This window comes from Notothenia rossii (assembly GCF_949606895.1).
Source record: "Notothenia rossii genome assembly, chromosome: 2".
Lineage (NCBI taxonomy): Eukaryota > Metazoa > Chordata > Actinopteri > Perciformes > Nototheniidae > Notothenia > Notothenia rossii.
In genome coordinates this window covers 92,585,142-92,606,617 of record NC_136904.1, presented here as the reverse complement: position 1 = coordinate 92,606,617, position 21,476 = coordinate 92,585,142, and the positions used below count along the sequence as shown (strand labels likewise).

The window sequence follows — 21,476 nt, the reverse complement described above, 5'->3', positions numbered from 1 at the left end:
TCACACACACAAACACATACAGACAAACTTAACAAAATCAAACACAAAATCATGCACATACCACACACACACACACACACACACACACACACACACACACACACACACACACACACACACACACACACACACACACACACACACACACACACACACACACACACACACACACACACACACACACACACACACACACACACACACACACACACACACACACACACACACACACACACACACACACACACACACACACACACACACACACACACACACACACACAAGTTCAAGAAGACAGAACGTAATCCCTTCACGCCATCAGTGCCGACAATAATGCTGCATCTAATCATGAGCTGTTTCCATGGAGACAATGGACACCCGTTTTCACTTTAATGAGGCGGTGGGAGGACGATCCTCGGGGAGATTTAAGGGGTTTCTTTCTTTCTTTCCTTGTTGCAGGAAACAAAGCAATGTATCAACGTCGCTCAGTTCCTGTGTCAGAAGGACAGGTGAGCAGCGAGGACACAATTCCACTATGAAGTGCTTTGAAGCTGCGTTCGAATGAGTACAAACAAACATTGAAATCGTCTTGAGGTCAAGAAAGATTTGATTTGACTCACGTTGTACATTTTAGTTCAATTTAATATATTCCATTCCTTGCAAACTAAAAGCATATAATATCTTTGCATTATATTTTGTTTACTGTACATTTGTATTTCAACATGTATATTTTCTACTTTTTTTAATGCCGTTTTATTTCTAGTTGAGACGTTTACATTTTGAATTGTTTATTTCTAGTCTTTTAATTTCTCTAATGTGCAATGCCTTAATGCCAAAGATTTCCCAAATTGGGATCAATAAAGTTCATCTTATCTTGTGAAAGATTCAACATAATGATGGGAATGATGGGCTGCATTTCAGCTGCATTTGGGTGGTGTTGGTATATTTTGAAAAATGTGGTAAAAACTCGAATAGGACCGACACGAGAAAATAGCTTTCAACGTGTTGTTTAAAAGCTCAAAGCAATAAAAACACAACTCGTGTTTTCTGTAGCGTCCGTGTACTTTTCATACAAGAACTTTAAAATAAATGTTTGTCAATATTTCTGTTGAATATTCGTGTGTATGAGGCTCAATGGCAGCGAACACATGGATGTATAATAAGAACTGGATACAGCGTGGGAGGCGGGGTCTCGTTCTTTCCTATGAGAGCTGCTCATTGGCGCATGGGGACAAAACGGCCCAACTTTTGAGAAAGCGAAACGTCACAGATTACCCATCATGCCTAGCTGTCAGAGCAGAAGAACCCGTGGGTGTTTCTCAATCTCGAGTAAAGCTGCTCCAGAGCCACTATTTCAAGCATACTACGTCATCGAGTGCCGCCGAAGGACTGTTCCAATGTCCAGCATACTTGGAATTCTACCGAGCCCGGCGTACTTCGTTTGGAGAAATTTCGAGGCTGCACATGTGTAGACTCCGGTCTTAAAATCCCCACAATGCTTTGCGCGCGGACCAATTTCCCCAAATCTGTGGCGGAAAATGTAAGGCGGGGCCTCTCATATGACGCACACTTGCTCGCCTGTTCCACTCTACTTTTCCCGAATGCCAGGAAGTATTCTTGCCTCGCTTCTCAAGCAAGTGACTCTGAAGACATGTGCTACCAAGCAAGCATCCTCGAGATTGAGAAACACCCCGTATGTGCGCTCACAGAGCATGCGCCCCTTAAGCCCCGCCTCCTGAGCTCCCACTCTCGGCTCAGCAGAATGAATGGAGACAGAAAATAATTCTAGATTCGGCTTTTAGTGCAATTTACAAAATGTAATAAGGGCTGTAAGATAGTTCATACTGGGTAGTTTATTTAGTTTAAAAAAAATTATCCGCTGATTTACAGACGTCTCTTTCCCGATGTTAGTCAATGGAGAAAGTCTTTCTGGGCCCAGTGACGTCACGGACTGATACGGAAGTTGTAGTACCGCCGTTTGGACACAACGAATATTTTCCTCAGAGTCCGGTGCACTTCCTGGGGGCTTGAGTGAATATAGGGGATGACTTTATTCGTCATGGTTGTTTGTTTGTTTGTGTTTTCTGTTGTTCTGTAGTTTTCCATTTGACCATATAATCAGTACAATGTGTAAAGGCGTACATTTTGCTTTCCATTTCTAAATGACAAACCCTGGTTATGCATTGTGGATAAAAATACTTTTGATCTGAAGTTTGTTCCTCACGATCATCAAGCCGTTTCACTTTCATTCATAAATGTAATAGTTTGTTAACTGCTAAGAATATCCCCGTAGTCAAGCATACTATTCATTTTATTATATATATATATAAAAATGTAATGCTTGCTCACTTTTTAAATATAATCAGTCAGGCGTAAAATCCCACGTGCAGATATGACTGATTTGGAAGTGAAACGTTATTTTTGACCACATTTTTTAACACCATGAAGCCAAGGATGAGGGTTTTAATCAAGCCACTCATTAGTAAGCAGTTTGTCCAATTATGCTGCCTACAAGAATAAATCAAATCCCCAAAATAGACTGCATGGTTGGTAAAAAAAGGCAATTTTTGTATTACTTTTAAAGTTGAAAGAATTGAAAGGTTTTTATCTTTCAATCATGATTTAACAGTCCATTTCCTTTTGTTAAAAATATGTTTTTATCACAGACACAAGGGATATATGAATACAGGTACATATCTTCAACATTAGGGGATTCTTAGTTTTTCCAAAGGCGTTCATTTTTCCTCACAAGCAACGTTTTTAACACGATTGCAGCGTCAGTGCTTTCCCTTTTATGGAACAACGCCATTCATTTGAGTAAAAGGAACGTAACTATAAGCCATACAGCGATCAAATTAGAGAAATCAGCGAGAGCCAGATATAACTGTCCCATCAGCAGCGTGACGGCCCCGATGTTTCTGCTCTGGCACATCTTTACTTTCTATTAAATCATAACACCACTCAGAGAAGTAACGCCTGAAGAGCTGTGCAGGGGGTTCGCAAGTATATACAAGTAAGGGCTGAACAATATATCATTTCAGCATCAGTTCCACCTGGAGTAAATCCACAAGCTACCCTGCAGAATACAAAGTCATTCAGACTAGCTGCACCTTTACCAGCTTTGATAACACTTTCATGATCAATAGTTATAAAACATATAATATATATTATTCTGAAATGGACCAATCTGCACAATGACTACTTTTACTGTCTTTCACTATATTTAGATGATAATACTTTCCTACTTTTACTTGAGGAACATTTTGAATGCAGGACTTTTACTGTAACAGAGTATTCCTACACTCTGGTACTTCTACTTTCACTCAAGTACAAGATCTGAATACTTCTACTTTTACTCAAGTACAAGATCTGAGTACTTCTACTTTTACTGAAGTACAAGATCTGAGTACTTCTACTTTTACTGAAGTACAAGATCTGAGTACTTCTACTTTTACTCAAGAAAAAGATCTGAGTACTTCTACTTTTACTCAAGATCTGAGTACTTCTACTTTTACTCAAGATCTGAGTACTTCTACTTTTACTCAAGTACAAGATCTGAGTACTTCTACTTTTACTCAAGTACAAGATCTGAGTACTTCTACTTTCACTACAAGATCTGAGTACTTCTACCTTTACTCAAGTACAAGATCTGAGTACTTCTACCTTTACTCAAGTACAAGATCTGAGTACTTCTACTTTTACTCAAGTACAAGATCTGAGTACTTCTACCTTTACTCAAGTACATGATCTGAGTACTTCTACTTTTACTCAACTACAAGATCTGAGTACTTCTACTTTTACTCAAGTACAAGATCTGAGTACTTCTACTTTTACTCAAGTACAAGATCTGAGTACTTCTACTTTTACTCAAGAACAAGATCTGAGTACTTCTACTTTTACTCAAGTACAAGATCTGAGTACTTCTACTTTTACTACAAGATCTGAGTACTTCTACTTTTACTCAAGTACAAGATCTGAGTACTCCTACTTTTACTCAAGTACAAGATCTGAGTACTTCTACTTTTACTACAAGATCTGAGTACTTCTACTTTTACTCAAGAACAAGATCTGAGTACTTCTACTTTTACTACAAGATCTGAGTACTTCTACTTTTACTCAAGTACAAGATCTGAGTACTTCTACTTTTACTACAAGATCTGAGTACTTCTACTTTTACTACAAGATCTGAGTACTTCTACTTTTACTCAAGAACAAGACCTGAGTACTTCTACTTTTACTCAAGTACAAGACCTGAGTACTTCTACTTTTACTCAAGTACAAGATCTGAGTACTTCTACTTTTACTCAAGAACAAGATCTGAGTACTTCTACTTTTACTCAAGTACCAGATCTGAGTACTTGTCACCTTGATCCTCCCGTGCTCAGAGACACACCGATATGCTTGAATGAATTGAATCCATGAACGCAGTGAGTTTTCCAGAGGACATAATGTGAGTCTTAAAGAGACGGAATGAAACCTCCCCCGTTTCCATGGAGCTTCTGTTTGAAATGTTATGCAACCAACTTATTATGTTACACAAATTAAGCTATGTGTTAATTAGCTGAGGATAGTGACATGACGGAGTAAACGTTAATTATGTCAGCTTATTATTATTTCTCACGCCGGCTCCTTGAGAGTTGGGGTTAGACAGCGTGAAAAGATCCGGCTCGTGAGGAGTGTTTTTACTGGAATGCTGAGAATTGAATGGAGACGAATGGATGAGGAACAGAAAGGTATCGTTAAGGGAAAGCCGCGGTAATGAGGAGCTGCTGGTCTCCTTGGTTACTATAATTACAAAATCAACAGTGTGGTGTGGGGTGTGTGTGTGTTTGTGTGTGTGTGTGTGTGTGTGTGTGTGTGTGTGTGTGTGTGTGTGTGTGTGTGTGTGTGTGTGTGTGTGTGTGTGTGTGTGTGTGTGTGTGTGTGTGTGTGTGTGTGTGTGTGTGTGTGTGTGGCCCAGCCCTTCGTATATTTCTCTGTACGTGGCCTTCCCGTAGACTGCGTATATAATATATGAATGTTGTTCACCTGGTCGATGTAGAAGGCGGTCCCTGAGCGGATCTCCCTCCTCTGCTTCAGGTCCGTCTCCGTGGTGTCCCGGGACAGAGACACGTACTCCACCTCGCGCTTCGTCAACTCCTGGAACAGCAGGGGGGGGAACTTCAGCACTTCAGATACACATTTACAGAAAGCATCTGATGCATCATTTAAGAGTCTTTAGAAAAGCACTTTATACATGTCATGTATTATTGTCTTTTCTGAGATGAATGTATTTGTATGCATGGTCCTTGTTTAAATAAACTTTACAGAAGAGATTCAGGCTTCTGATGTTACATAAAGATATGAGAAAATGAGGCAAACAAATGTCAGGAACAAAAGACAATAACAACAAGGGTCCTAAATGTCATCAAATACACAATATGAAGGACAATTTGAGGGGGAATCTGTTTCAACATGCAGTCCATTCTCGGAAATCTTTATACATTTTTAGGGTAATGGATTTGTCATAGTTTTGAAATAGAAATACTTCATTAGATAAGTGTTTTGTGGGTGTACTCACAAGGTACTGCATAGCTATGGACCGTCTCAGGGGTCCTGGGGGTCCGATGAGAAACACATCCTGACCCAGAAGGTCTTTCTGCATGATCCATCGCAGGTGCTGAACCACCGTCTGGGGAAGAGAGTCTGAAACTAGCAGACGCAAACAAAAGAAGGTTTTAGTTACTTTAGTATCACCTGGCTGCTGCCGCCACTATTTTGGTCTTATTTCATGCAGACATGTTTATTTTTAAAAGGTCCCCTATTGTACTGTTTTTCATCAATATATCACAGGTCTTAGATATATCCAGAACCTGTCTCTGATTGGCTGAAACACCAAACAGATCATTGCAGCATTACCCATAATCCCCTCTGTTTCAGCCCTGTTTCCAAAGTGCTGATCCTCTGTCTGTTACTTTAGATGAAAATAAGGAGCCCCTCCCCACGCCTGACACATGTTGATGTAGAAGAGACATGGAGAAGAGGGGACACATGTTTATGTAGAAAAGACATGAAGAAGAGGGGACACATGTTGATGTAGAAGAGACATGAAGGAGAGGGGACACATGTTGATGTAGAAGAGACATGGAGAAGAGGGGACACATGTTGATGTAGAAGAGACATGGAGAAGAGGGGACACATGTTGATGTAGAAGAGACATGAAGAAGAGGGGACACATGTTGATGTAGAAGAGACATGAAGGAGAGGGGACACATGTTGATGTAGAAGAGACATGGAGAAGAGGGGACACATGTTGATGTAGAAGAGACATGAAGGAGAGGGGACACATGTTGATGTAGAAGAGACATGGAGAAGATGGGACACATGTTGATGTAGAAGAGACATGAAGAAGAGGGGACACATGTTGATGTAGAAGAGACATGAAGAAGAGGGGACACATGTTGATGTAGAAGAGACATGGAGAAGATGGGACACATGTTGATGTAGAAGAGACATGAAGAAGAGGGGACACATGTTGATGTAGAAGAGACATGAAGAAGAGGGGACACATGTTGATGTAGAAGAGACATGAAGAAGAGGGGACACATGTTGATGTAGAAGAGACATGAAGAAGAGGGGACACATGTTGATGTAGAAGAGACATGGAGAAGATGGGACACATGTTGATGTAGAAGAGACATGAAGAAGAGGGGACACATGTTGATGTAGAAGAGACATGGAGAAGAGAGGACACATGTTGATGTTGAAGGGACATGAAGGAGAGGGGACACATGTTGATGTTGAAGGGACATGAAGAAGAGGGGACACATGTTGATGTTGAAGGGACATGAGGAAGAAGGGACACATGTTGATGTTGAAGGGACATGAAGGAGAGGGGACACATGTTGATGTTGAAGGGACATGAGGAAGAAGGGACACATGTTGATGTAGAAGGGACATGAAGGAGAGGGGACACACGTTGATGTTGAAGGGACATGAAGAAGAGGGGACACATGTTGATGTTGAAGGGACATGAGGAAGAAGGGACACATGTTGATGTAGAAGGGACATGAAGGAGAGGGGACACATGTTGATGTTGAAGGGACATGAAGGAGAGGGGACACACGTTGATGTTGAAGGGACATGAAGAAGAGGGGACACACGTTGATGTTGAAGGGACATGAAGGAGAGGGGACACATGTTGATGTAGAAGGGACATGAAGGAGAGGGGACACACGTTGATGTTGAAGGGACATGAGGAAGAAGGGACACATGTTGATGTTGAAGGGACATGAAGGAGAGGGGACACATGTTGGTGTAGAAGAGACATGAAGGAAAGGGGACACATGTTGAATACGTACAGTGTTTGACTGGAACGAGCTCTGGATTCCTTGGCGTTTTGATTTTGTAAGAGAGCTCTCCGATCTTCACTGTGTCGCCTGCAAACATCAGGATAACAGATTGATGAGAAGGTCTTTCACAAACTGTTCCAGTGATACAAGAGAAACTAGAAAATCACTTCCTGTTAAGTGTTGTGTTGGTTAGCCATGATTGAAACCTCTGACACAGCATCAATAGGATATCACAGGTGGTTCATGTATTACTAGCTGATACACAGCAGCCCTGCTTTGTGTATGGTTCACAGCTTTCTGTGAAATTGTAAAACTATATATGTTAACTAATAGTTTACAGCAGGGGGGTCAAACTCAAATACACAGTGGGCCAAGATAAAAAAAATGGGTACTAGTGGAGGGCCGGACTGGTTCAATGTTTACTGCAGAACTTATTGAAATGAACTTATTGCACATATTAAACCTGGAACTAACAAAGCTTCAATGATTGCCTATAAAAACAACATTAAACATTAAATAATCAGTTGATTCATTTCTTATGGCTCTATCTGCAGCTTCTCCAGAGTCATTTCTTATGAGTACATTTTCCCACAGGCCAACAACAGCTTCAACAAAACTATTTCCCTCAAAGAGAAACCAAACATGCCCTGTTGTCGTGAGAGAGAAAGTGCAGAAGGAAACATCCATTAAACTCAGTGTGCTGCTCTGTGATGCTAGCTCAGATACTTGGCATCTCATCTTGGGGGCAAGGTCATCAATGTTTGGGCTCAGGCTCTGAGCTGAGGAGACCCTCAGGATGGAGTGAAGGTGTGAGAGCAATATACCGGAGGGCCAGATCTAATAGGAATTAGAAATTATCCTGCGGGCCGAAATTAAATCCACCACGGGCCGGATTTGGCCCCCGGGCCTTGAGTTTGACACATGTGCTGTAAGGGATTGGTAAAGGCTATGGAAATGGATGTATCTAATGCAGTTTGAATATTGAATTTCTTTAAGCGAGTTTGTTTTGATCATCAACGTCTGAAGTCAAGAAAACGTTCTCAAAACTGCACATTTTATGGTAAGGTTTCAAAGAGCACAACATCAGTGAGATACAAGCTTTCAGAGTGTAATTTCAACATTTGACGTAAAGAAACATAGATTGCTGATAACATAAAGAAGGTAACACATTGGACAAGTCTTTTCTGTAAAAGAGATGTGAGCCCTCAAAGGAATTTTCGATTTGTGAAGTAAATAAAAAACAACTGTGTAGCTACCTGACAAAGTTACCAAAGCCTCTAATCAGGCAGTCTGGTAAGTAAGATGAGATAGATAAGATGAGATGTGATTAATACAAAATGTTTTATCCCGAACTGGGAAATCATCTTGTTACAGCAGCTCAAGATTTTAAAAAAAAGCAAAGAAAAAAAATGCATTGAGCAAGAAATAAAAAGGTGAAGAAAGACACCAAATACAAATAAAGCCACAAAGTTATATACGAGTATTAAAATTAAACAAATACATGTTACCCATGGATAATTACACCTATGATTATAACACACATGCATGGTGTTTAATTGTTTTAACCTTCACCTAGTAGCTAGTAGATGCTGCTAGTTTCATGCTAGTTACAGTACGCTCTCTAGTTAGAAAAACATTAGTAAGTGAGCTTTTGTGTACACAGCTCCCTTGTGTCCAAAGATAGATAGTAGCTATTGATTGAAAGCAGCTAATTATTGTTGTCAATTAATAGCCTAGCAACGGAGAACATGTAGCTACAGATTAGCTGTTTCTAATTGATTAAACCAAGCAGTTTGAAGCACATTATAAAACACACTCATGGTGTTTGAATGGCTTTAACCTTTCACCTACTAGCTAGTAAATGCTGCTAGTTCCAGGTACAATCACAGCTAATACTAACTGGAAACTGTATTTAACTAGCTACTAATAACGTTAGTTCATGAGCTAACAACCAGAGTCTCATTGTGTCCAAAGAAAAGTAGCTATTGATTGATAGCAGCTAATTACTACAGTAAGTTAGTAGCATAGCAGCTGAGAACATGTAGCTACAGACTCACTGTTTCTTATTTAGAAACATATTAAACCAAGCAGTTTGAAGCAAATTATAACACAATCATGGTGTTTGAATGGCTTTAACCTTTCACCTACTAGCTAGTAAAGGTTGCTAGTTCCAGGTACAAACATACTAAATACTTATTGGAAACTGTACTTAACCAGCTAGTAATAACGTTAGTTCATGAGCTAGCAATCAGGGTTTCATTGTGTCTCTAATGACTGACAGCAACTAATTAATGACAGTTAGTAGCATAGCAACTGAGAGCATGAAGCTACAGACTAGCTGTTTCTAATTTAAAAAACTGTTAAACAAAGCCGTTTGAATCAGTTTACCTGGCTTTAACCTTTCACCTACTAGCTAGTAAATGCTGCTAGTTCCAGGTACAATCACACCTAATACTAACTAGAAACTGTACTTAACTAGCTAGTAATGACGTTATTTCATGAGCTAACAACCAGAGTCTCATTGTGTCCAAAGAAAAGTAGCTATTGATTGATAGCAGCTAATTACTACAGTAAGTTAGTAGCATAGCAGCTGAGAACATGTAGCTACAGACTCACTGTTTCTAATTTAGAAACTTATTAAACCAAGCAGTTTGAAGCAAATTATAACACAATCATGGTGTTTGAATGGCTTTAACCTTTCACCTACTAGCTAGTAAATGCTGCTAGTTCCAGGTAGAATCATGCCTAATACTAACTGGAAACTGTACCTAGCTAGTAATCACGTTAGTTCATGAGCTAGCAACCAGAGTCTCATTGTGTCAAAAGAGTAGCTAAAGACTGACAGAAGCAAATGAATGACAGTTAGTAGAATAGTAGCTGAGAACATGTAGCTACAGACCAGCTGTTTCTAATCTAAACCCTATTTGACTTGTTTTACCTGTAGTTTGAATGAGTTTACCTGAGTTAGTGTTGATCAGTCTGACCTCATGATTCCTCCAGCCCTCTCTCCCCAGAACTGAGCCCAGGATCCTTCGCATTCTGCGGGCAGCGACCACAGCAGAGCCGCTGCAGAAGATCTGGGAGTGCATAATGAAGCTATACTAATGCCATATATAACATAAAACAATATATAAAGTCCACTAGCTTCCTGTCAAGCTACGTCCTGACCGGCCTTTTCCCCATTTCATAACATCTGACAGATCATCATGTGGGAGGCGGAAGATAATAAGGGAGGGACAAGTTGGTCCGCCACTAAAGTCTTCCGGAGTGGTTTCACGTTGTTTGTGTTCCGGTGCAGTGTTTACTTCTTCTTCTCTCGGTTATTGGCGGATTGCAAACCGCTTTAATGCATACCGCCACGATATAAATCATGCTGTATTGTTCTGCCATGGGGAATGAAACATATATGAATTAATGTTCTTCATATATTTGATTTCTTTATTCTATAACTTAAGCTTCCTGTCTGTTTCAGTGGCTTCACCACCTATACGTGTAGAAATGATATTGAATTTAGGTTAGGCCTATATCTCTTAAATACAATTTTTTATCATCATAACAACACTCTCTGGGTCAATGTATTTCTATGTGTTCGATCAATTTAACACTTAAATATGCACCATTTCTTATTTTACAACCTTAAAGGCGACCATATATGGATTTACATTTTTGTATGATTTTAGTTTGTTTTATATTATTATGGGAAACTATCTGCCTCTTTCTGGCCGTCACACACCCTTCTGTAAATGCATCAGTATGATTTAGTAGGCCTGCGAATAGTAGGCTACAAATTGTATAAAAGTAAATGTAATGTACATATATCTTATCTCAGTTGTATAAATACATAAGCAACCTTCTTTTTCTCAGCACATGAAATACAATGAAGCCCCAAACTATTTATAATAGGAACAAATTAACCAGGAAAACTCAAAACAATGAAATGATATATAGTGTATTGTCTTCCTTCATGCTCCACACATACAAAAAGGCCATAATCAAGTAAATTAATAGATTGAGCACGTTTATGAACAACATACTGTATTACAAAAACAAGTTTATTGACATTTGAGTTCTGAGAAAGTGTTCAGTGAAGAAAAGAGTATTGTATCTAAATCATATGACTTTAGTAATTGGGGGAAATTGAGGAAATTGGGGAAATCACTGATCACATAAATAGGATTAGGAAAAGTAATCGGTAATTTAAATTGAACCCACTCACATAATATGAATCACTGAAGACAGCTGCAGGTTCAAGACATTTTAACATACTTCAAAGATGAAAGTATGGACACAGATTTTGGTTTGATTGTACAGTTAATTTCATTTTTAGGGAAATCTCATATTCATAAAAAGAATACGGCTCCAAAACATTTTTTGTATTAACATTTCTACCATGAACTAAAACAAGTAGCACTATACAAAACACATTATGAATAAGAAGTGTGTAGCCTATTTAACAAATATTTAATCTGAAATATGGAAACCCCTGATGTTCATGAATAAAACATAAAAATAAGTCACTGAAGTCTGCTTTCACTTTTCACTTTTACACATCACAGTTGTGTGTGTGTGTGTGTGTGCGTGTGTGTGTGTGTGTGTGTGTGTGTGTGTGTGTGTGTGTGTGTGTGTGTGTGTGTGTGTGTGTGTGTGCGCGTGTGTTTGTGTTTGTGTGTGCGTGGGTGCGTGTGTGAGATCCCCGCCGGGCTGTGACAAATCGTGCCGCCCCACGGTTGACATTTATCACGTGCAGCTGATAGGCTCGGATAGGAAACGGGAGGAGAGAGAGAGTGGAGTGATTGAGGGACTACAAGGAGAATTAATCCCGTGTATTGAGAGTTCATATGAGCGGTGTGCAGGCAGGGAGGCAGGCTGAGAATCCCTCACCCTTTCCCGGATTCATTTTGGAGAGGACACACTATGGAGGATGTCCACCATTACACCCGCAGCCCTGCGTGGGAGGAACTGGTGCGTAAAACTGGAGACTTTTCTCCAAATTCCACTACGAGTCTGCTCAGTTTCTCCAAAGAAATCAATCAGATTCGGTTTATACTGGCCTCGTGTGTTTATAGCAGTGTGTTCTGACATTATGGTTCACTTTGGAGGTGTTTCCTCCTGTTTAATAGACTGTGTGTGTTCGTGAAGCGCGTTGTTCTGTCTTTCTCCGTGATTTATAGAATGGATTGCGTCTCGGAAAACCCTTTATATGATGTTATTGTAGGATGGCTAAGAGTTGGCTATGGTAAAAACAAAGACACAATCATTGACAATGATAAGCTAGACTCTATTCAAGTGACTGTATACATGTATAAGAATGTCGATCAATTGGATGTTATAGATAGGTTTCTTCGTGGTTGAGTTTAGTCTCAGATGAATGGGCAGGGGCATTTCTTCTTATCTCCTCTTCTCTTCTCCGGATCGAGAGGATGTTTCATGTTTCAGATAATCTGAGGCTTCCCTGCCCATTTCCTTGTGGAATCCAAATCATATCGCCTTGCCCATTGCATGGTAATTCATGTAAACGGTTAGGTCAAATGAATGCTGTATCTCAGTGACTCCCAGACAGTTAGACTGCGATCAGATCCTGTTGGAAACTGGATTTATACATTCTTGGTGAAACAAATCAAACTAGTTCCTTCTCTGGCAGATAATAAGGAGAAGGCTAATGAAACATGTCTATGGGCTTTGTCGGTTACTTGCATTATGGTTCTCTTTTATGTCTTGTTTGCTGCACTGTTTGTGGAGTCTGGGACTTTCATTACAACTACACAATAAAACCTTTAAACATTCAACTTAAATATTTAACATGACTAAGACTACAGTTTAGAGGATACTTAGAAAAACACTGTTTAAATTAAATGTATTATTATTAGTAGTAGGCTAATAATACATTTGTAATAATACATTCTATTTGTAAAGCACCTTTCATTGCTAAAAGTAATCCCAAAGTGCTTAGTAGTATATTTATTATTATTATCCCCCAATGGAAATGACATACTAATACAAATAATAATAATTACGTTAAATGTATATCATGTAATGTTCTTTTCTAAGTCTGAATTATTATTATTTCTATTTATCACTATTATAATAACCCAATGGAAATTAAATAATAGTAATAATAATCATTTAAGCAAGTTTATAAAGTGTTTTTCTAAATCCAATATATTATTATTATTTATATTTATTATTATTATTATAACCCAATGGAAATTACATAATAATATAAAAAATACATCATTATTAAATAACATTCAGAAAGTGTTTTTCTAAGTCTAAATTACTGCTATTAATATTATTATTATTATTATTATTATTACGCAATACAAATTAACTAATTTAAGTGCTAAAAAAAAAAAAGAGTTAGAATATTTTTTGGGGTTCTTTATGCTATTGCTCGGTGTGTGCGTAAAGCCGCCACTAGGGTCTGCCATGGCACGGACATGTCCCCCGGTTATCGGAGTGCATGAGGCGGTCTCTCTTCTCACAGTGGCCGTGCAGAGGCTGGAGCTAAGCAGCAGCAAGCAGCCAGGCAGCAGCAGGGACTTTGGGGGGGTGGGGGTTCTGTTTCGGTGGAGCCCATCCCCACTGTGCCATGCTACAACATCCCCTATCCCAGCCCACACACTCTGCACAACACACTGTTTCAGGGAGCGATGACAGCGAGGAGAGACGCTTCTTCCCTGCAGCCTTTTCGCCTCCTGGAGAGGAAGGGAGCGGCGGATCGAGCCAAGGCTAACCCGGATTGGTGCTCTCTTTCCCCGCAACAGGAACCGGAGAAAGGGCCGGTGTCCGCGGCGGGGATCCATGCCCATGTGGTGGGGGTTGTCGCCGGATCCGGGGCTGCCGAGGAGTCCTCTGACAGCGACGCAGAGCAGGAAGGCCCCCAGAAGCTCATCCGGAAAGTGTCCACCTCCGGGCAGATCAGGAGCAAGGTACCACTTTGTTTTTCTCTCTCTCTGTGTGGATGAATATTGGATTGTGTGTTTTTTTGCGATCTGACGCTGACCTGCTGGCTGGGTCATTCAATGGCGGTGTGTTGTTGGGTTTGTTTTGAGCCTGCTGATGTTCCGGGGGAAGCCTCAGTGGTGTTGTTGTCTCTTTTTTATGCTCTGCCATGTGGGCTAATGCAGGACAACACTGACTGAAGGGCTTGTACATACTGAAAGATAAAAAAAACAGCTCACGACTTCATCTTTTTTTAGATGTTGCATGGAGTTACATAAAAAATCAGAGCTGTTGTGCACGAGTGTGGAAAAACAAACACAGAAAGTAGCTTGGACCTGTTGCTGAGGATGAAAGCCTCAGTGAGGTACGACTCACGACTCATTTGGTTTATTTTAAGAAAACATGTCAATGTATTTCCCGAACGTTTCATATTGACTCATACTAGGAAGTATCATTCAAGAAATAACATAATTACACAATGTGGATCTATTTTTAGACGTAGTTTCCTTTAGTCATGTGTATAGTATAAGGACCTTATCTTTTGGATTGGTTAAACCATGTTTTAAATAAAGGATATGTGCAATGTAATAACATTATGTATTTCCTAAAGCAAAGTGATCCCAGTATGTTTTAGTGTTATTTTAAGAGTTTTTGGTGACTTTTTATTAAATAAATTCCAATTACTTTGGCAAGAATAACCTTAACATGATATTTATTTGACAGAAAGCTTGCTTAGACCTGTTGCATTTTGACAAGCTAGAGCAGCCTCAGTGAAGGTATAAGTCATGCAATGTATTTTTAGAGAACATATCAACATATTTCCCAATCTTTTCATACTTACTCCAAATCCTTCTAGGAATTAGCATGTCAGAAAGAACAGAAATACACAATTTAGATCCCTTGATCCTTTATTCAAGCCCTCAGCATGAATAACGGCGTTATAGCATACGTATAAGGACCTTATATATATATACCTTATTTAAGATTGGTTGATGAATTGTATATATGTTTAAATGAAAGGCAAAGTGATTCCAGTCGTGTCATTTTACGAGTTTAAGCATATTTTGGAGATTATTTGGAATACGTTTCAATTATTTGCTCCAGGATGATCTTAACATGATATTCATTTGACAAAAAGCTTGCGTAGACATGTTGCATTTTGACAAAGTAGAGCAACCCCAGTGAAGATACAAGCCATTCAATTTATTTTTAGAAATCATTTCAACATATGTCCCCATCAATATGGGTCAATATAAAGGCTATATATACATGGAATAAAGCTGTGATTCAGATAAGATAATAAAATGAATGCCACATATTACTTGTTAGACACTTTTATCCAAAGACTTACAATGTTAATTTGGGGTGAAGTGTCTCAGGGACACAACGACATGCTGACTGCAGTGGGGTTTGAACCCGTGCTCCCCTGATCCCAACACCAACGCACTAACCCACTGCGCCACACGCCTCCGTTAGGACACCTCAAACAGTATCTGCTTTAGCTGTGTTTGACGTTCAGCCTCAGTAAGATGATGCTGCTGAGTCTTACCTGTGACTCCTGAGCTTTATTGGCACACTCACCTTTTGCACTGTAAATGAGTGCCTGTATGTGAGATCCACTTAATTATTGACCGCCCGCACCACTCCATCTACATTATTCAGACCAGGGGTTATATTTAGACTCGGGGCACGCAGGAATGTCTGGCCGTACCTTTCATATGCAAATTCACCCAGCAGTGAGTAGTGGTACCTTGGGGATATGCTGCTCGAATCATTATATATTTATTTGTGATTAATCATCAATATTTGTATTGAAGTAGCTCTTCGCTGGGCCGTTCAGAGGAGAAGTGTGTTGTGAGGTTAGATGCACAAAGTAGAGCAGAGTGACCTCAGTTACGGTCATGCTTATTGGATTTATTTGAAATGGGACATGTTGTAGTACTTGTACACATACTGTATATATCTGGAGTGCCCACGAACCCACACAAAGGGTGAAATGAGTTAAGCCAGTCAGTGTTTTGGGTTTAGAAATCATGGGATTCATCAAGCCATTCCTATTTGGCTCCCCTTCTTATGTCACATCCCATCTCAGTATCTCCACCCATGTTTTGAAAGCTACATTTGCAAAGTTTGCAGTATTTTTCTTGCAAGTCAATCGAAGCAGACTGGGGTTTTTACAGAAGGGAAAGGTGCTGAAACAAAGTGTTTCAGACAGAGGGTAAACGCAGCTATAGGTAATAACTCAGTAAGCAAGTTGTTCATGTTTAAGGTTTGCTAACCTTTAACTTGGTCCGGCTATCCTCTGATTTATTGCAGTATTTTTTTTCAGTATGTACACATGTTTGAGTAATACTTGTAATAAGTATGAACCTTAAAGTGGTCATATTCTGCTGATGTTCAGGTTCATATCAGTATGTAGTGTCTCTACTTTAAAGAGTTCTCTCCTGCTGATGTGCAGGTGTATATCAGTATGTAGTGTCTCTACTTTAAAGAGTCCTCTCCTGCTGATGTTCAGGTGTATATCAGTATGTAGTGTCCCTATTTTAAAGAGTCCTCTTCTGCTGATGTTCAGGTGTATATCAGTATGTAGTGTCTCTACTTTAAAGAGTCCTCTCCTGCTGATGTTCAGGTGTATATCAGTATGTCGTGTCTCTACTTTAAAGAGTCCTCTCCTGCTGATGTTCAGGTGTATATCAGTATGTAGTGTCTCTACTTTAAAGAGTCCTCTCCTGCTGATGTCCAGGTGTATATCAGTATGTAGTGTCTCTACTTTAAAGAGTCCTTTCCTGCTGATGTTCAGGTGTATATCAGTATGTAGTGTCTCTACTTTAAAGAGTCCTCTCCTGCTGATGTTCAGGTGTATATCAGTATGTAGTGTCTCTACTTTAAAGAGTCCTCTCCTGCTGATGTTCAGGTGTATATCAGTATGTAGTGTCTCTACTTTAAAGAGTCCTCTCCGGCTGATGTTCAGGTGTATATCAGTATGTAGTGTCTCTACTTTAAAGAGTCCTCTCCGGCGGATGTTCAGGTGTATATCAGTATGTAGTGTCTCTACTTTAAAGAGTCCTCTCCTGCTGATGTTCAGGTGTATATCAGTATGTAGTGTCTCTACTTTAAAGAGTCCTCTCCTGCTGATGTTCAGGTGTATATCAGTATGTAGTGTCTCTACTATAAAGAGTCCTCTCCTGCTGATGTTCAGGTGTATATCAGTATGTAGTGTCTCTACTTTAAAGAGTCCTCTCTGGCTGATGTTCAGGTGTATATCAGTATGTAGTGTCTCTACTTTAAAGAGTCCTCTCCTGCTGATGTTCAGGTGTATTTCAGTATGTAGTGTCTCTACTTTAAAGAGTCCTCTCCTGCTGATGTTCAGGTGTATATCAGTATGTAGTGTCTCTACTTTAAAGAGTCCTCTCCTGCTGATGTTCAGGTGTATTTCAGTATGTAGTGTCTCCACTTTAAAGAGTCCTCTCCTGCTGATGTTCAGGTGTATATCAGTATGTAGTGTCTCTACTTTAAAGAGTCCTCTCCGGCTGATGTTCAGGTGTATATCAGTATGTAGTGTCTCTACTTTAAAGAGTCCTCTCCTGCTGATGTTCAGGTGTATATCAGTATGTAGTGTCTCTACTTTAAAGAGTCCTCTCCTGCTGATGTTCAGGTGTATATCAGTATGTAGTGTCTCTACTTTAAAGAGTCCTCTCCTGCTGATGTTCAGGTGTATATCAGTATGTAGTGTCTCTACTATAAAGAGTCCTCTCCTGCTGATGTTCAGGTGTATATCAGTATGTAGTGTCTCTACTTTAAAGAGTCCTCTCTGGCTGATGTTCAGGTGTATATCAGTATGTAGTGTCTCTACAGTACTTTAAAGAGTCCTCTCCTGCTGATGTTCAGGTGTATATCAGTATGTAGTGTCTCTACTTTAAAGAGTCCTCTCCTGCTGATGTTCAGGTGTATTTCAGTATGTAGTGTCTCTACTTTAAAGAGTCCTCTCCTGCTGATGTTCAGGTGTATATCAGTATGTAGTGTCTCTACTTTAAAGAGTCCTCTCCTGCTGATGTTCAGGTGTATTTCAGTATGTAGTGTCTCCACTTTAAAGAGTCCTCTCCTGCTGATGTTCAGGTGTATATCAGTATGTAGTGTCTCTACTTTAAAGAGTCCTCTCCGGCTGATGTTCAGGTGTATATCAGTATGTAGTGTCTCTACTTTAAAGAGTCCTCTCTGGCTGATGTTCAGGTGTATATCAGTATGTAGTGTCTCTACAGTACTTTAAAGAGTCCTCTCCTGCTGATGTTCAGGTGTATATCAGTATGTAGTGTCTCTACTTTAAAGAGTCCTCTCCTGCTGATGTTCAGGTGTATATCAGTATGTAGTGTCTCTACTTTAAAGAGTCCTCTCTGGCTGATGTTCAGGTGTATATCAGTATGTAGTGTCTCTACTTTAAAGAGTCTTCTCCTGCTGACGTTCAGGTGTATATCAGTATGTAGTGTCTCTACTTTAAAGAGTCCTCTCCTGCTGATGTTCAGGTGTGTATCAGTATGTAGTGTCTCTACTTTAAAGAGTCCTCTCCTGCTGATGTTCAGGTGTATATCAGTATGTAGTGTCTCTACTTTAAAGAGTCCTCTCCTGCTGATGTTCAGGTGTATATCAGTATGTAGTGTATCTACTTTAAAGAGTTCTCTCCTGCTGATGTTCAGGTGTATATCAGTATGTAGTGTCTCTACTTTAAAGAGTCCTCTCCTGCTGATGTTCAGGTGTATATCAGTATGTAGTGTCTCTACTTTAAAGAGTCCTCTCCTGCTGATGTTCAGGTGTATAACAGTATGTAGTGTCTCTACTTTAAAGAGTCCTCTCCTGCTGATGTTCAGGTGTATCTCAGTATGTAGTGTCTCTACTTTAAAGAGTCCTCTCCTGCTGATGTTCAGGTGTATATCAGTATGTAGTGTCTCTGCTTTAAAGAGTCCTCTCCTGCTGATGTTCAGGTGTATATCAGTAAGTAGTGTCTCTACTTTAAAGAGTCCTCTCCTGCTGATGTTCAGGTGTATATCAGTATGTAGTGTCTCTACTTTAAAGAGTCCTCTCCTGCTGATGTTCAGGTGTATATCAGTATGTAGTGATACTTTAAAGAGTCCTCTCCTGCTGATGTTCAGGTGTATATCAGTATGTAGTGTCTCTACTTTAAAGAGTTCTCTCCTGCTGATGTTCAGGTGTATATCAGTATGTAGTGTCTCTACTTTAAAGAGTCCTCTCCTGCTGATGTTCAGGTGTATATCAGTATGTAGTGTCTCTACTTTAAAGAGTCCTCTCCTGCTGATGTTCAGGTGTAATATTAAATGTATTTTTGCCTCTGCAGACCATTTACATGCACTAAAACCTACAGGAAAGAGAAAACCCCAAAGAGCATAATAGGGCCTCTTCAGATACAGTATGTCACATGAATGTGTACTCCTCCATCTCTTCATGTGACCTAACTGCCTGTTTTTAATGACAGCATTTAAAGTAACTCAATCAGCTTAGATAATAAGTTTTAAAAAACGATGTTAACGATATCTGTGTTGACGTGCAGGACTCAGTAAGAGGATGCTTACCTCGGACACCTTAGCTTTCTCGACCCTCTTACCTTTAATCCTGTGATAATTGGGACGGAGACGTTAGATCCACTTAATTATTGACCGCCCCACTCCACGCCTCTTCATCATTCAGCATTATTTATTGATTAATCATCCTGTCTTCAATACAGTTCTGTCTCCAAATCGTAAAAACAAAACAATGACAAGTTACTGGAGCCTGTCGGGAACTTCCTAATGTTTTTCTGTCTCGTCTGACCAACATATATGGAGTCGCTTCCTTCCCTTGTTTTCCATCAAGCCACTAGACGCCTTTTTCCTGGTCTTCTCTAAAGAAGAGGGACCAATGAAAACGTTGTCATGTTGCCGTTGGTCACCATGGAAACATTCATTAGCTAACAATGACATTATTGTTCTATTAATATAAAGGGAGGTCAGGTACTCTTTAAAACAGCTGCTAGTTATGGGTACTTTTTACTGAAGTACATTTCAAAGTTCTTTACTTTGACTTGAGTAAAGAAGTTTAGTCAGTACTTCTACTTTCACCAGAGTATTTTTAAACACGAGTTTCTGTACTTCTACTTGAGGAAAGGATGTGTGTACTCTTGCCCTCTCTGGCGATAACAATAGTATAAATGACTTCTTCTTCTGTAACTGTATCGGGGTGTTTTGCAGACAGAGGTCTCGGAGTTGTTGTCGTTGTGGGTCAGCAGGTTTTTTTCTGTGTGTGTGTTGAGAGTTACTAATGGATCATGCAGGCACTGACTCACTGAGTGTTGTTCCATTGGCTTATTTGCTCAGTGTGTGTGTGTGTGTGTGTGTGTGTGTGTGTGTGTGTGTGTGTGTGTGTGTGTGTGTGTGTGTGTGTGTGTGTGTGTGTGTGTGTGTGTGTGTGTGTGTGTGTACGTGTGTACGCTCGGCCATCACATTGCCTGTGTCCATCCCTCTCCCCCTATCCACTATCTCTCTCTGGTTCTTCGGTTGCCCCAGACAACTACATCTCTGGTCCCTGATTGGCCGGCTCCATGGCGATGCTGCCTGTCAGACAGCTGTTTGGTTGAAGAGGCCTCCGTGTGTTTCCATCTAGGTTCAGTTTTGTACACATTTCAAGAGGAACCTTTCAGTAAATCAAAGCAGAGAAAAAAGAGTGGGAGGAGAAGACACCAAGTTTGCTAAAGTTTCTGATGTGAAAACGAATGTATGGCAGCCAATAGAAGCATTTTTCCATGTAAGGAAATACAAAATGCAGATGTTGTTCTGGTAGTTCACTTTAAGGTGGGCTGAAATTGGCATGCTATTTTATCAATATGATATTATATACGTTTATTCAAAACTATTTGAATAAAACGTAACAAAACGTCTGGATCGTGTTGTATTTCCATTGATGGGATAATTATGATATCTATCTTGTTCGAAAAAGTGATAGAAACAGAGCCTGACAAAAAGGAATATTTGATCAAATCTGTAATCAAATAAGTGATTCCAACTGATTGAGTGATTTACAGCACATTTCGGTGATCATGGATGAACTGCAGATTATTAGACCAGGACAACATTAACAATCACGTTTCTTATCGTCTAACTGCGGTGTAAGTCTTCCCTCCTGCTCTAAGTGAACTGTCTCCGAGTCTTCCTGTGTTCA

The 21,476-nt window shown here is 39.8% G+C and overlaps 2 protein-coding genes across 2 annotated transcripts in view; one reads left to right on the top strand and one right to left on the bottom strand.

Moving 5' to 3' along the window:
• Positions 1–10,567, bottom strand: part of vwa8 (von Willebrand factor A domain containing 8) — a 72,794-nt gene extending 62,227 nt beyond the window's left edge. Inside the window, exons 1-4 of the mRNA XM_079665370.1 lie at positions 10,291–10,567; positions 7,341–7,418; positions 5,561–5,691; positions 5,029–5,139 (exon numbers count right to left, since the gene is read on the bottom strand). Of these exons, the coding sequence (XP_079521496.1) occupies positions 5,029–5,139; positions 5,561–5,691; positions 7,341–7,418; positions 10,291–10,420 (450 nt within the window). The 5' untranslated portion in view covers positions 10,421–10,567. The remainder of the gene's footprint in view (positions 1–5,028; positions 5,140–5,560; positions 5,692–7,340; positions 7,419–10,290) is intronic.
• Positions 10,568–11,994: 1,427 nt separating this feature from the next.
• Positions 11,995–21,476, top strand: part of dgkh (diacylglycerol kinase, eta) — a 95,219-nt gene continuing 85,737 nt past the window's right edge. The window contains exons 1-2 of the mRNA XM_079665373.1: positions 11,995–12,293; positions 14,096–14,260. Of these exons, the coding sequence (XP_079521499.1) occupies positions 12,246–12,293; positions 14,096–14,260 (213 nt within the window). The 5' untranslated portion in view covers positions 11,995–12,245. The remainder of the gene's footprint in view (positions 12,294–14,095; positions 14,261–21,476) is intronic.